We start from the raw sequence: 12547 nt of genomic DNA, 5'->3' as shown, positions 1-12547 counted from the left end.
AATCAACTTACTTAACCCATCTATATTAGGCACACATATCCGGCCCTGCATCCTCAACACTCCATTATACCCAATGGAAATATCTCTGCATCACTATGTTGAACCTTGTCCTTTAGGACAAGCAAATGAGGATCATCATATTGGCTCTCTCTGATGCGATCATATAAGGAAGATCGATAAACCATACAAGCTAGAACCTAACTAGGCTCTGAGACATCTAATCTGATGAACTGCTTGGCCAAGGCCTGAACATAAACTTCAAGAGGCCTCTCACCAACAGGAATGAATGCAAGGTTACCCATACTCACCACCTTTCTACTCAAGGCATCAACCACCATATTAGCCTTCCCCGAATGATACAGAACGGTGATATCATAATCCTTTAGCAGCTCCAACTATCTCTGCTCCCTCAAATTTAGATCCTTTTGTTTGAACAAGTGCTGGAGACTCTAATGATCCGTAAATACCTCACAAGACACACCATAGAGATAATGCCTCCAAATCTTCAATGCATGTACGATGGCAGCCAACTCCAATTCTTCTCACGAGGCTTAAACTGTCACGAAGCATAAACAATCACTCTACCATCCTGCATCAAGACACACTCAATATCGATCCAAAAAGCATCACAATACACTGTATAAGATCCTGAAGTTGAAGGCAAAACTAGAATTGGAGCTGTGGTAAAGGCAGTCTTGAGCTTCTGAAAGATCTCCTCACACTCATCTGACCACTTAAAAGGAGAACCCTTTTGGGTCAATTTGGTCAAGGGCGATGCAATAGACGAGAATCCATCCACTAAGTGACCTAATAATCGTCCAAAACCGAGAAAACTCCAAATCTCTGTCGTAGAGGACGGCCTGGGCCAACTCTAAACTGCCTCCATCTTCATCAGATCCACCTGAATCCCCTCACTGGACACCACATGCCCTATGAACGCAACTGAACTAAGCCAAAACTCACACTTGGAGAACTTGGCATAAAGTTGCTCCTCCCTCAACTGCTGCAACACAATCCTCAATTGTTGAGCATGCTCCTCCTGGCTACGAAAGTACACCAAGATATCATCAATGAACACTATGGAAAACAAGTCAAGATAAGGCTAAAATACACTGTTCATCAGATGCATGAATACTTTTAGGGCATTGGTCAGCCCAAAAGACATCATGAGGAACTCATAATGACCATAACGTGTCCTGAAGGCTATCTTTAGAATATCCGAGTCCTGAATCTTCAACTGGTGATACCCAGACCTCAAATCGATCTTGGAGAACACTCTCACTCCTTGAAGCTGGTAAAAAAGATCATCAATGCGCGGAAAAGGATACTTTTTCTTGATTGTAACTTTGTTCAACTGCCTATAATCGATGCACATCCACATAGTACCATCCTTTTTCTTTACAAACAGAACTGGTGCACCCTAAGGCGTCACACTATGCCTAATAAATCCCTTATCAAGAAGCTCTTAAAGCTACTCTTTCAATTCCTTCTACTCAACCGGTTCCATACGATACAAAGGAATAGAAATGGGTTGAGTGCCCGACACCAAGACAATACCAAAGTCGATATCCCTGTCGTGCGGCATGCCCGACAGGTCTGTAGGAAACACATCCGAAAAATCTCGTTCCACCAGAACAGAATCAATAGTAGGGTTATTAGCACCAACATCCCTCACAAAGGCCAAATAAGACAGACATCCCTTCCCAATCATCCGTTGGGCCTTCAAGTATGAAATCACTCTGTAGGGAACATAATCCAGGGAACCTCTCCACTCGATCCTTTGCAATCCTAACATCGCCAACGTCACGGTCTTAGTATGACAATCTAGCATAGCATGGCATGGAGATAACCAGTCCATACCCAAGATCATGTCGAAATCAACCATACTAAGTAACAAGAGATCAACTCTAGTCTCCAATCCCCCAATAGTCACTACGCACGATCGATATACACGGTCCACAACAATAGTATCGCCAACTGGCATAGATACATAAAAAGATGAAACTAAGGACTTATGGGGCATATCCAAATAATGTGCAAAATATGATGATACATACAAATTAATAAGTGGAACCAAGGTCAAATAATTCAGAAGCATCCCTGTGGCATAATAAGATAATACATGTGATCACTTCATCAAAAGCAACAATATCTAGTCGGACAGGAATAGCATAGAATCAGGTCTGACTGCCATCTGATCGACCTCCCCCTCTAGGGCGACCTCTAGCTGCCTGGGCTCCACCTTGAGTTGGCTGGCAAGTGGTGAAGTAACTGGTGCGAAAGTCACAGCCTGACTACTCTGCTACACTAGACCTCCCAGACGACGAGGATATTGGCTCCACCTAGTCCCAAACTCCCCGTACTAGAAGCAACTCCTCGGAGCTAGTGATAGGGACTGAAGGAAGCCTCGAGCACCGAGATAACTGCTAGAAGGACCCGGCATAGATGAACCCTAAACCGATAGAGCATGGGATGAACTCCGAGCTGGAATGGCAGTGAGAGATGACTGACCCAGATGAGCACTATATGGACCATGGCTAGATGATGCACCACGGTGAATTGGACGAGTCGTCTGAGCATGCCTATGAGGATGACCCCTGTTGTGGTAAAATTGACCCCCAAAAGGAACACCGCTGAAACCGCCCGATCCACGAGGCCTCTTGGCCTCCCTCTCTCCACGCTCCTGGCTACGAACCATCTTTATCTGCCGAGCAATGTCAACCACCTCATCAAAAGTAGCACCAAACACCCTCTCCCGAGTCATAACCAATCGTATCTGATATATGAGGCCATCAATGAACCTCTTAATCCTCTCCCTATCAGTGGAAACCTACCAAACTGCGTGACGAGCTAACTCAGAAAACCTTATCTCGTACTGCGCCACAGACATGCCCTCTTGACGTAACTGCTCAAACTATCTGCACAGCTCCTCCATGCAACATTGTAGCATGAACTTCTCCAAGAAGAGAACGGAGAACTCCTGCCATGTATGTGGTGCTGCACCGACTAGCTTGCGCCTCTCATAAGCCTCCCACCATCTGAAGGCAGCCCCAGTGAACTAAAAAGTAATGAATGAGATCCCACTGGTTTCCAGAATAGCAGTCATGTGAAGAATCCGCTGCCACTTATCCAAGAAGCCCTGAGCATCCTCTAACTCAACACCGCTAGATGATGGAGGCTGAAGCGTCCCAAATCTCTCAAGTCTCCTCTACTCATCATCAGTCATAGCGGGAACCACCGGGGCTTAAGCCGCTGCAATCGGCTGGGCTGGTAGTACCTCAGTGTCTCAAGTCCTTGCATCACCTACTCTAGCGTACGGGCAGCGGGAGTCTGAGTACCTCCCCCAGCCTGAGATGTGGCTGTTGCGGCCAGAATAGAGACTGCCTGAGAGGTTGGTGCACACAGTCAAAATCTGAGCCAAGGCCTCTTGAAAGCCTGGAATCACAATGGGCACATCTGGTGCCTAGTTTGGTCCTACTGGCTTAGCCACAACTAGAACCTGCTCCTAAACTGGGGCAACTGGCAGATCTGTAGGTGCTGCCCTAGCTGATGTACATGCTGCACCTCTTCCCCTACCACAACCTCAGTCTCTCACGGCCCTAGCTAGTTGTACTGATGGTTGTCCGTCGTGACCAATAGCACGTATACTTTCCATATGTGAGAGAATAAAATACAGAAGTTTAGTTACCGGAATCGATCCGCACGACAAAAATACAAGAATTAAAGTTTCCTAAGGGTTTGGCAGCCTCTCGAAGATAAGTACAGACATCTCTGTACCGATTCACAAGACTCTACTAAACCTGCTCAGGACCCGTGAGACCTATGTAACCTAGCCTCCAATACCAACTTGTCACGACCAAATATCCTAGCCTGTCATGATGGCGGCTAATGTGGTAGTAGAAAAGCCGACACTACGAGATAATTCCCATACCTTTGCCTCGCGAATCGTCCACCAAATTCCCAAATCTAGCCACAAACAGTACGATACAATTAACACGGGCTAAAGGAAACAATTCCATAAGTAAATACTAAGTTATTAATCAAAAGTAAAAAAACCGACTCAAAAGCCGGCCCTGGTCCCACGTCTCGAAATTTGATAAAAGTCACAAAACCTGAAAGCACATTCAACCATGAGTCCAACCATACCAAATTTATCAAAATCCGACACCAAATCGCCACCCAAATCCCCAAATCAAACTCTCCAAATCCCTAGTCTCAAACACTCCATTTACACCTTAAATTCACACCAACTAGGTGGGAAAATCAATAGGGAAGCAACATTATTGATAAAAAAAATGAGCACAAGGATCTTACCTAAAGAATCCCATCGAAAATCCTCTCAAGAATCGCTAAAACCCGAGCTCAAAATGTTTGAAATGAAGCAAAATCGCGAACCCTTGTATTTAAGTGTTCTACCCAGAACTTCCGGTTCTCCGGAAACTTAACTGCTTCTGTGGCGTAGCAGAAACGACCATTCACCAGCATCTGCGGCTCCTTCGGTTTCTGCGACCCCTTACTCCGCTCTTGTGGACTTGCTTCTGCGAGCATCCAAGCTGCTTCTGCGGAACCCATCTCCCATGCCTCATTCCGCTTCAGCGGTCCACATGATGTATATGCGATCACGCAGGTGCAGAAATTCCCTCGCATCTGCGGCCACTTACACACTCTCCTCCAAACTTGCACCTGCGCAACCCAGGCCGCACCTGCGAGAAAAGCTCCACAGGTGCGGTTATACTAGCAGAGTCCAGCTTCAACAATCTCCCAACTTCAACTTTTGATCTATTAACCATCCGAACCTCGAGAGCTAAACCAGACATACCAACAAATCCTAAAACACGACACGGACTTAGTCGAGCCCTCAAATCACCTCAACCAACATCAAAAACACGAATCACACCCCAATCCAAGGCTATTGAAGCTAAGGAATTCCAACTTCTACAAACGACGCTGAAACCTATTAAAACACGCCCGATTAACTTCAAAATTTGCACACTAGTCACATGTGATACCACAGACCTACTCCCACTCCCGGAACTCCAATCCGACCCCGATATCAAAAAATCACTCCTGGTCAAAAATTTTAAAAATCCAAATGGCTGACCTCTCCACTGCACCTTCACTGAAGCTATGTCCTTTTACCTCAACTTTCAAACCTGCCTATCCAAAATGGCCATCGGCTCCAAATCATAAGTCAGATCACCATCCAATTGAACCGTGCTGAAATCTAAAACATAAGACAGATTGCCGACATACTTCCGGATCATAGAAACATGAAATATTGGAGGCACACTCGACAAACTAGGTTGCAAGGCAAGCTTGTGAGCCACCTCTCCAATCCTCCGAAGTACCTCAAATGGTCCAATATACCGAGGGCTCAACTTGCCCTTCTTCGCGAACCTTATAACACCCTTCATGGGTGAAACCTTGAGCAAAACCTTCTCCTCAACCATGTAAGCAGCATCACGGACCCTCCTATTGACATAACTATGTCTAGACTGTGCCATGCGAAACCGCTCTTAAATCAATTTAACCTTGTCCAAAGCATCCAGAACCAAGTCAGTACCCAATATGCTAGCCTCATCCGATTCAAACCAACCCAATAGAGATCTACACCATCTCCCAACCTCATATGGAGCCATCTGAATACTCGACTGATAACTGTTGTTGTAGGAAAACTCCACGAGCGGCAGAAACTAATCCCATGAATCCCCAAAATCAATAACACAAGCGCGTAGCATGTCCTCCAATATCTAGATAGTGCGCTCTGATTGTCCGTCCATTTGAGAGTGAAATATTGTGCTTAACTCAACCTGGGTGCCCAACTCTCAATGCACGACTCTCTAAACTGCAATGTAAACTACGTACCCGATCTGAAATAATGGACACTGGCAAACCATGAAGGCGAACAATCTCTCAAATGTGAATCTCAGCCAACCTCTATGAAGAATAAGTAGTACCAACTAGAACTAAGTGCGTGGACTTGGTCAGCCGATCCACAATCACCCAAATAGCATTGAACTTCCTCAAAGTCCATGGGATACAAACTACAAAATCCATGGTGATTCGCTCCCATTTGCACTCTGGAATCTCTAACCTCTAAAGCAATCCACCCGGTCTATGATGCTCATACTTTACCTGCTGACAGTTAAGGCATCGAAACACAAACCCCACTATATCCTTCTTTATTCTCCTCCACTAATAGTGCTGCCTTAAGTCCTGGTACATCTTCGCGACTGACATGCTGTTGAATTTTGTCACTTTTGATACCAATTACATAGCTCGTCTTTCAAAGCATTTTAGTTAATTCATATGATATTTTGGTGTTTTGTAGTGCACGAGACTTGAAGAACCAAAAACATGGAAAAGAAGTTAAAAATCCATAAAAGGGCAGAAATGCGGCAGGTGTGCGACCACATAAGTTATCTGCGAACCGCAAACCCACCGCAGACTGAAGTAGTTCTTTTGGGTATTGAAGAGAAGATTATGCGGTCCATTATGTGGTCACATAACACTTTTGCAGACCGCATAACGTCCGTACAATCACAACTGGAAATATGGCTTAACACTTTTGCGATAAAGTCTGTGATCGCATAATTGCTATGCGGACCGAAGAACTGGAATGCGATGGAGAACTGGGCTTCAAGACCTGAAATATGCGACGCTTGTTTCAATTATGCGGACCACATACATGATATGCGACCATTAGGTCGCAAAAGGGCTCTACACGGGCAATTTAGTCCAATCTTGACCCCAACTTTTAGTCCACAATAAATAGAAGCTTTATGACTTTTTTTTATTATTTTGTCTTTTGATTCTAGTATGAGTAGCTAGTTTTAAATACTAAGGTAGTGGATCCTAAATGGGTGTAATGTTAATAGGTTTTTAACATTGAATATATATATATATATATATATATATATATATATTGGTTGATATGTATTCATTTCTTATGCTTTATTTATTATTGGTGGTTGCAAACATTGACTCATTCCATTTTACTTATCTTTACTTGGAAAAGTGGGCTAGGGTTTGGTAGAAGTGGATATCAAGAACTCAATGATTTAAACCTTTTTTAATAGAATCGCTTAGGAATATGTGGGTTCTACTTGGCATAAATTGGTTATTCTTAATTGCAACTCTTTTATATTTGGAAAAATCATAAAGAGAAAATACTACCCAACTATTGGAAAATATTGGATAGTCATTTAGAAACCATTTGCATATCAAAAAACCTTCCATTAGAAATATATCATATTAACACCGATAGCATTACATTTCATTGATTAGGACACAACCTTGGTTTCCTTAATAAAATTAATTACATTCTCACAATAAAATAGTTATCTTGTTAATTCACAAATATATCATTCTCTTTTTAAGCTAAAGGAGCAGCATTACGACTTAAGTCATGTTTCACACTATTAAAGTAACCTCTTCACACCTATTCTTTGTGGAATTCGACCCCAACCTTGTTGTTATTATATTTGACAGCTGGAGAGGCAAGGAAATGGATCCAAAATCTACCACCTCTAATTCCATTCATTCTTGTCCTGAACTCACCCGAGCTTTCCTAGCTAAATAGTTCCCGCAAAGCAAGAAGTCTGAACTCTGGGATACAATTTTCTTTTTCAACGTATTATCGAGAGAGAACCTACATGAGGCATGGGATCGATTCAAGCTATTTTTACTCATGTTGCCGAATCATGGTTTTCCGAATACTATCTTGTTGGAGAAATTTCACATGGGCTTGGATCCTGTGAATCAATCTATAGCCAAAAATGTAGCTGATGGATCTTTTATGGATAAAACATTTGCGAGGATCACACAAATCCTTGACAAAATGGCAAAACATAAGCAAGTTTGGCACTCAGAGGACACCACGGGTGGAATTGCATATGGTACTCCTTCCTTGACCAAAATGATTAAGGAGAACCAAGAGAGAGAGATCAAGTAATCCCTGGGCTTGCCACCAACGCTAATGTGTTGACGAAGATGTTCATTGAAAGCCAAACAAAAAAGGTGAACATGGTGGAAGATGTTCAACCCATATTAAATGAGGATTACGAGGAAAAAAATTATGTCAACAACTCTCAAGGAGGTTATCAAAGGCAACCCTACCAAGGTTCAGGACAATAAAATCAATGAGGCCTAACCCGCAAGGGCAAGGAAACCAACAGTGGCGAAATGACCAAGGTAGTTCAAATCAAGGGAATTGGAGTAACAACAACAATAACTTTTCAAATAGGAGATCAAACCCCTATGTTCCACCAATGGGGCAATATTCCAACTATCCAAGTTGGAAGGAAAGTTCTTCAAGTGAGTCCAAGTTGGAAAACATGCTTGAACGAGTATTGCAAAATCAAGAAAGATCCGACACTTCAATGAAGAATATGACCGATCTTGTGGGTTCTCACACCACATCTATTCAAAAGTTGGAGATGCAAATGAGATCTATCAAGAGAACAAAATTCGAAGCAGAAGAGCACACTCCCAAGTGACACAATAGTGAACCCAAAAGATAGTGGGAGCGGTCCAACTTTTCATTATATGTCAATCACAACTCGGAGTGGGAAAATACTTCAAGGAGAAAATGAACTAGTGGTCGAAGTGGAAGATTCTGAACAAGAAATTGAGACACAAGTTGAGGTGCCAATTGTCGTTGAAGCTGAAAAATTCCCAGAAGAAGTGAAAATTCAAGAAGTGAGCCAGGAAGAGGTTAAGGAAAAGATGAAAGAGACACCAAAAAATCTAGCACCAATTCCTGGACCTCATACTCCTTTTCCTCAAAGACTTGATAGGAAGGTTGATGATATCAAACTTGAGAAGTTCTATGACATTCTCAAGCAATTATCGGTGAATATTCTATTTGTGGAAGCATTTTAAAAAATGTTGGGTTTTTCTAAGTATTTGAAAGACTTGATCACAAAGAAGAAAACCACCAAGAATGAAGTGGTGAATGTGACTCACCGGGTTAGTTCCATCATTGCAACAACCACCGTTCAAAAGAAAGAAGACCCGAGAGCTTTTACCATTCCATGCACTATTGGGTTGCACAATTTTGCAATAGCTCTTTGTGATAATGGGGCTAGCATCAACTTGACCCCTCTTGCTATTTACAGGCAAGCAGGGATAGGTATTCCAATGCCTACAAGTATAAGGTTTCAAATGGTTGATCGTTCAATAAAGAGACCGGTGGGTATTGTTGATGATGTTCTTGTGAAAGTGGGGAAGTTCCTCCTTCCCGCCGACTTTGTGATCCTTGATTGTGCTGTTGACAAAGAAATCCCTATCATTTTGGGGAGACCATCCAGTGCTACCGGAAGAGCACTTATGGATTCGAAACGAAATGAGATCAAGTTCCGAGTGAATGACAAAGAGGTTACCTTTTAAGCGAGTAAGGGTATGAAGTTGCCATATGCATATGAAAGCATCTCAGTCACTGATGTGGTTGATGAGGTAGTAGATGCAATCGAGATAAAGATGGAAGAAGAATGCCTTGGTGAGGCGTTGGCAGCTATTTTGGTAAATTTTGATGGTAAAGACATGGAGGGGTACATGGAATCGATGAATGCATTAGAAGTACTTGGGTCCTACACTTATGCACCAAAGAAACTTTCTCTTGACTTAGAGAATAGAGTCACTCCTCCCGCCAAGCCTTCAATTATTGAAGCACCACAACTTGAGCTCAAGCCACTCCCACCGCACTTAAGGTATAAATTTCTTGGCTCTAATGAAACTCTACTGGTAATCGTTTCTTCTTTGTTGAATGATGTGCAGGTAGAACACTTGTTGAATGTCCTGAGGGAGCACAGGCAAGCCATTGGGTGGACAATAGCGGACATCCGAGGGATTCCCAACGGAATTTGTGAGCACAAGATACAATAGGAGCAAGAGAGCAAACCAAGCATGGAGCATCAAAGAAGGTTAAATCCTTCGATGCAAGAGGTGGTAAATAAAGAAATCATCAAATAGTTAGATGTCGGGGTGGTCTACCCCATTGCCGACAGTTCTTGGGTAAGCCCTGCGATGTGTGCCAAAGAGAGGAGGCATGACCGTGATTCAGAATGACAAAAATGAGCTCATCCCAACGAAAACAGTGACCCGGTGGAGAGTTTTCATGGACTACCGGAAGCTAAACTGTGCTACTTGCAAGGACCATTTCCCTATGACTTTTACTGATCAAATGCTTGATCGGCTAGTGGGAAGGTCATTCTATTGCTTCTTGGATGGCTATTCCGGCTATAACCAAATCAACATTGCCTTAGAAGATCAAGAGAAAACAACATTCACATGCATGTATAGGACCTTTGCCTTCATCCATATGCCATTTGGGCTATGCAATGCCCCGGCTACCTTTCAACGGTGCATGATGTCAATCTTCTCGGACATGGTGGAAGATTTCCTAGAGGTGTTTATGGATGACTTCTCTGTAGTAAGTGACTCCTTTGAGCATTGCCTTGAAAACTTGAGACAAGTGCTCAAAAGATATGAAGAAACCAACCTTGTGCTTAACTGGGAAAAGTGCCACTTCATGGTGGAGGAGGGCATTGTTTTGGGCCACAAAATTTCCAACAAGGCATAGAGGTTGACCAGGAAAAGATCAAAATCATTTCCAAGCTTCCACCACCCATTTTAGTAAAAGGTGTCCAAAGTTTCTTGGGGCATGCCGGTTTCTACAGGTGTTTTATCAAGGACTTCTCAAAAATTGCAAATCCCATGTGCAAGCTCATTGAAAAAGATGCAAAGTTTGTGTTTGACGAGAAGTGTCTCAAAGCTTTTGAGGAATTGAAAGAAAATCTCACCACGACACCTATTATTGTAACAACCGATTGGTCCCTTCCATTTGAACTCATGTGTGATGCTAGTGGTGTAGTTATTGGGGCGGTACTTGGTCAACAGCATAAGAAGATCCTTCATCCTATCTACTATGCAAGCAAGACACTCAATGGAACACAAATGAATTACATTGTGACTGAGCAAGAGCTGCTCACCATTGTCTATGCTTTTGAAAAATTTCGAGCCTATTTGTTGGGGTCCAAAGTGATAGTTTACACCGATCATGCTGCTCTCCGCTATATTATGGCAAAGAAGGATGCTAAACCAAGATTGATTAGGTGGGTCCTTTTGTTGCAAGAGTTTGACTTTGAAGACAAGGATCAGAAAAGGACAGAAAATCAAGTTGCGGATTACCTATCTAGGCTTGAGGAGGCAGGGAGACCAAAAGAATACCTTGAAATTAATGATGCCTTTCCAGATGAGCATATATTGGCATTGTCTAGCACATTCTCTCCTTGGTATGCCGACATCGCTAACTTTTTGGTTAGTGACCTTATTCCCAACGGATTGGAAGCTTATCAAAAGAAAAGGTTCTTGCGGGAGTGTATGCAGTACTATTGGGAGGAACCCTTTATATTCCGTATTTGTGCCGACAACATCATTCGGTGGTGTGTTTCAGAAGATGAGGTAATTCCAATTCTCAAGGTATGCCATGACTCCTGGTTGGGAGCCATCATGGAGGAAATCATACTGCGGCAAAAGTGCTTGAATGTGGATAATATTGGCCATTGATCTACCAAGACGCAAATCGAATGGTCAAGGCATCTGATCAATGTCAAAGACAAGGGTCAATTTCTAAAAGACATGAGATGCCTATGAACTTTGTAATGGAGGTTGAGATCTTTGATGTGTGGGGGATAGACTTGATGGGTCCCTTCGTGAGCTCTTATGGCATGACACATATATTGGTGGCTGTGGACTATGTCTCCAAATGGCCAAGGCAATCGCCATGCCCAACAATGAGGCAAGGAGTGTGACCGCTTTCTTGAAGAAAAATATATTCACACGGTTTAGTACTGCCAGGGCCATCCTTAGTGATGGTGGTTATCACTTTTGCAACAAGGCCTTCACCAGGCTGCTTGAAAAGTATGGAGTCAAATATAAGGTGGCCACACCTTATCATCCTCAGTCGAGTGGCCAAGTGGAAGTTTCAAACAAGGAGATCAAAAACATCCTAGAAAAAATGGTTAATGCAAACAGGACTGACTGGTCAAGGAAGCTAGATGATGCGTTGTGGGCATATCGCATAGTATTTAAGACTCCCATTGGCACCTCACCGCACCGGTTGGTTTTTGTTAAGGCGTGTCACTTGCCAGTGGAGCTTGAACACAAAGCCAAGTGGGCATTGAAAAAGTTGAATCTTCATTGTGCCGAAACTGCTAACCTAAGGATGACATAACTCAATGAGATGGAAGAATTCTGTCTCCATGTCTATAAGAGTGTAGCCATGTATAAGAAGAGAATGAAATTTGTTCATGACAAGATGATTTTGAAGCGGGAATTCAAATCCGAAGACTTGGTCTTACTCTTCAACTCAAGACTCAAGTTATTTCTGGGCAAACTCAAATCCAAATGGTCTGGCCCGTTCAAAGTTGTGAATGTGTCCCCCTATGGTGCTATTGAATTGGAGTCCAAGGACGGGACTCGAACTTTTAAAGTAAATGGCCAACGAGTCAAGCATTACCTCAGCACCATATGGAAAAGGCACTTG

At 43.0% G+C, this 12547-nt stretch overlaps 2 protein-coding genes across 2 annotated transcripts; one reads left to right on the top strand and one right to left on the bottom strand.

The window, feature by feature from the left end:
- Positions 1 to 2914: 2914 nt before the first annotated feature.
- Positions 2915 to 5504, bottom strand: LOC138883300 (uncharacterized). The gene is made up of 2 exons (XM_070163981.1): positions 5154 to 5504; positions 2915 to 3058 (listed from the first exon to the last, which is right to left on the bottom strand). Exons 1-2 carry the CDS (start codon positions 5502 to 5504, stop codon positions 2915 to 2917), a joined length of 495 nt encoding a protein of 164 aa, XP_070020082.1.
- A 3382-nt stretch (positions 5505 to 8886) lies between these two features.
- On the top strand, positions 8887 to 9390 carry LOC104218588 (uncharacterized). Its single transcript, XM_009769118.2, has one exon. It carries the CDS (start codon positions 8887 to 8889, stop codon positions 9388 to 9390), a length of 504 nt encoding a protein of 167 aa, XP_009767420.2.
- The last annotated feature ends 3157 nt before the right edge of the window (positions 9391 to 12547 follow it).

The sequence above is a fragment of the Nicotiana sylvestris genome, chromosome 12 (genome assembly GCF_000393655.2).
Source record: "Nicotiana sylvestris chromosome 12, ASM39365v2, whole genome shotgun sequence".
NCBI classification, from domain to species: domain Eukaryota; kingdom Viridiplantae; phylum Streptophyta; class Magnoliopsida; order Solanales; family Solanaceae; genus Nicotiana; species Nicotiana sylvestris.
This window is presented reverse-complemented; position numbering and strand designations above follow the sequence as displayed.

Bases quoted from the DNA above. Each gene is read 5' to 3' on its own strand.
- LOC138883300 (XM_070163981.1), bottom strand. From the start codon at position 5,504: ATGGCACAGTCTAGACATAGTTATGTCAATAGGAGGGTCCGTGATGCT. The intron at 3,059-5,153 runs GTTTGAAAGTTG...ATTACTTTTTAG, and splicing joins TGGCCATTTTGGATAGGCAG to TTCACTGGGGCTGCCTTCAG.
- LOC104218588 (XM_009769118.2), top strand. From the start codon at position 8,887: ATGTTGGGTTTTTCTAAGTATTTGAAAGACTTGATCACAAAGAAGAAA.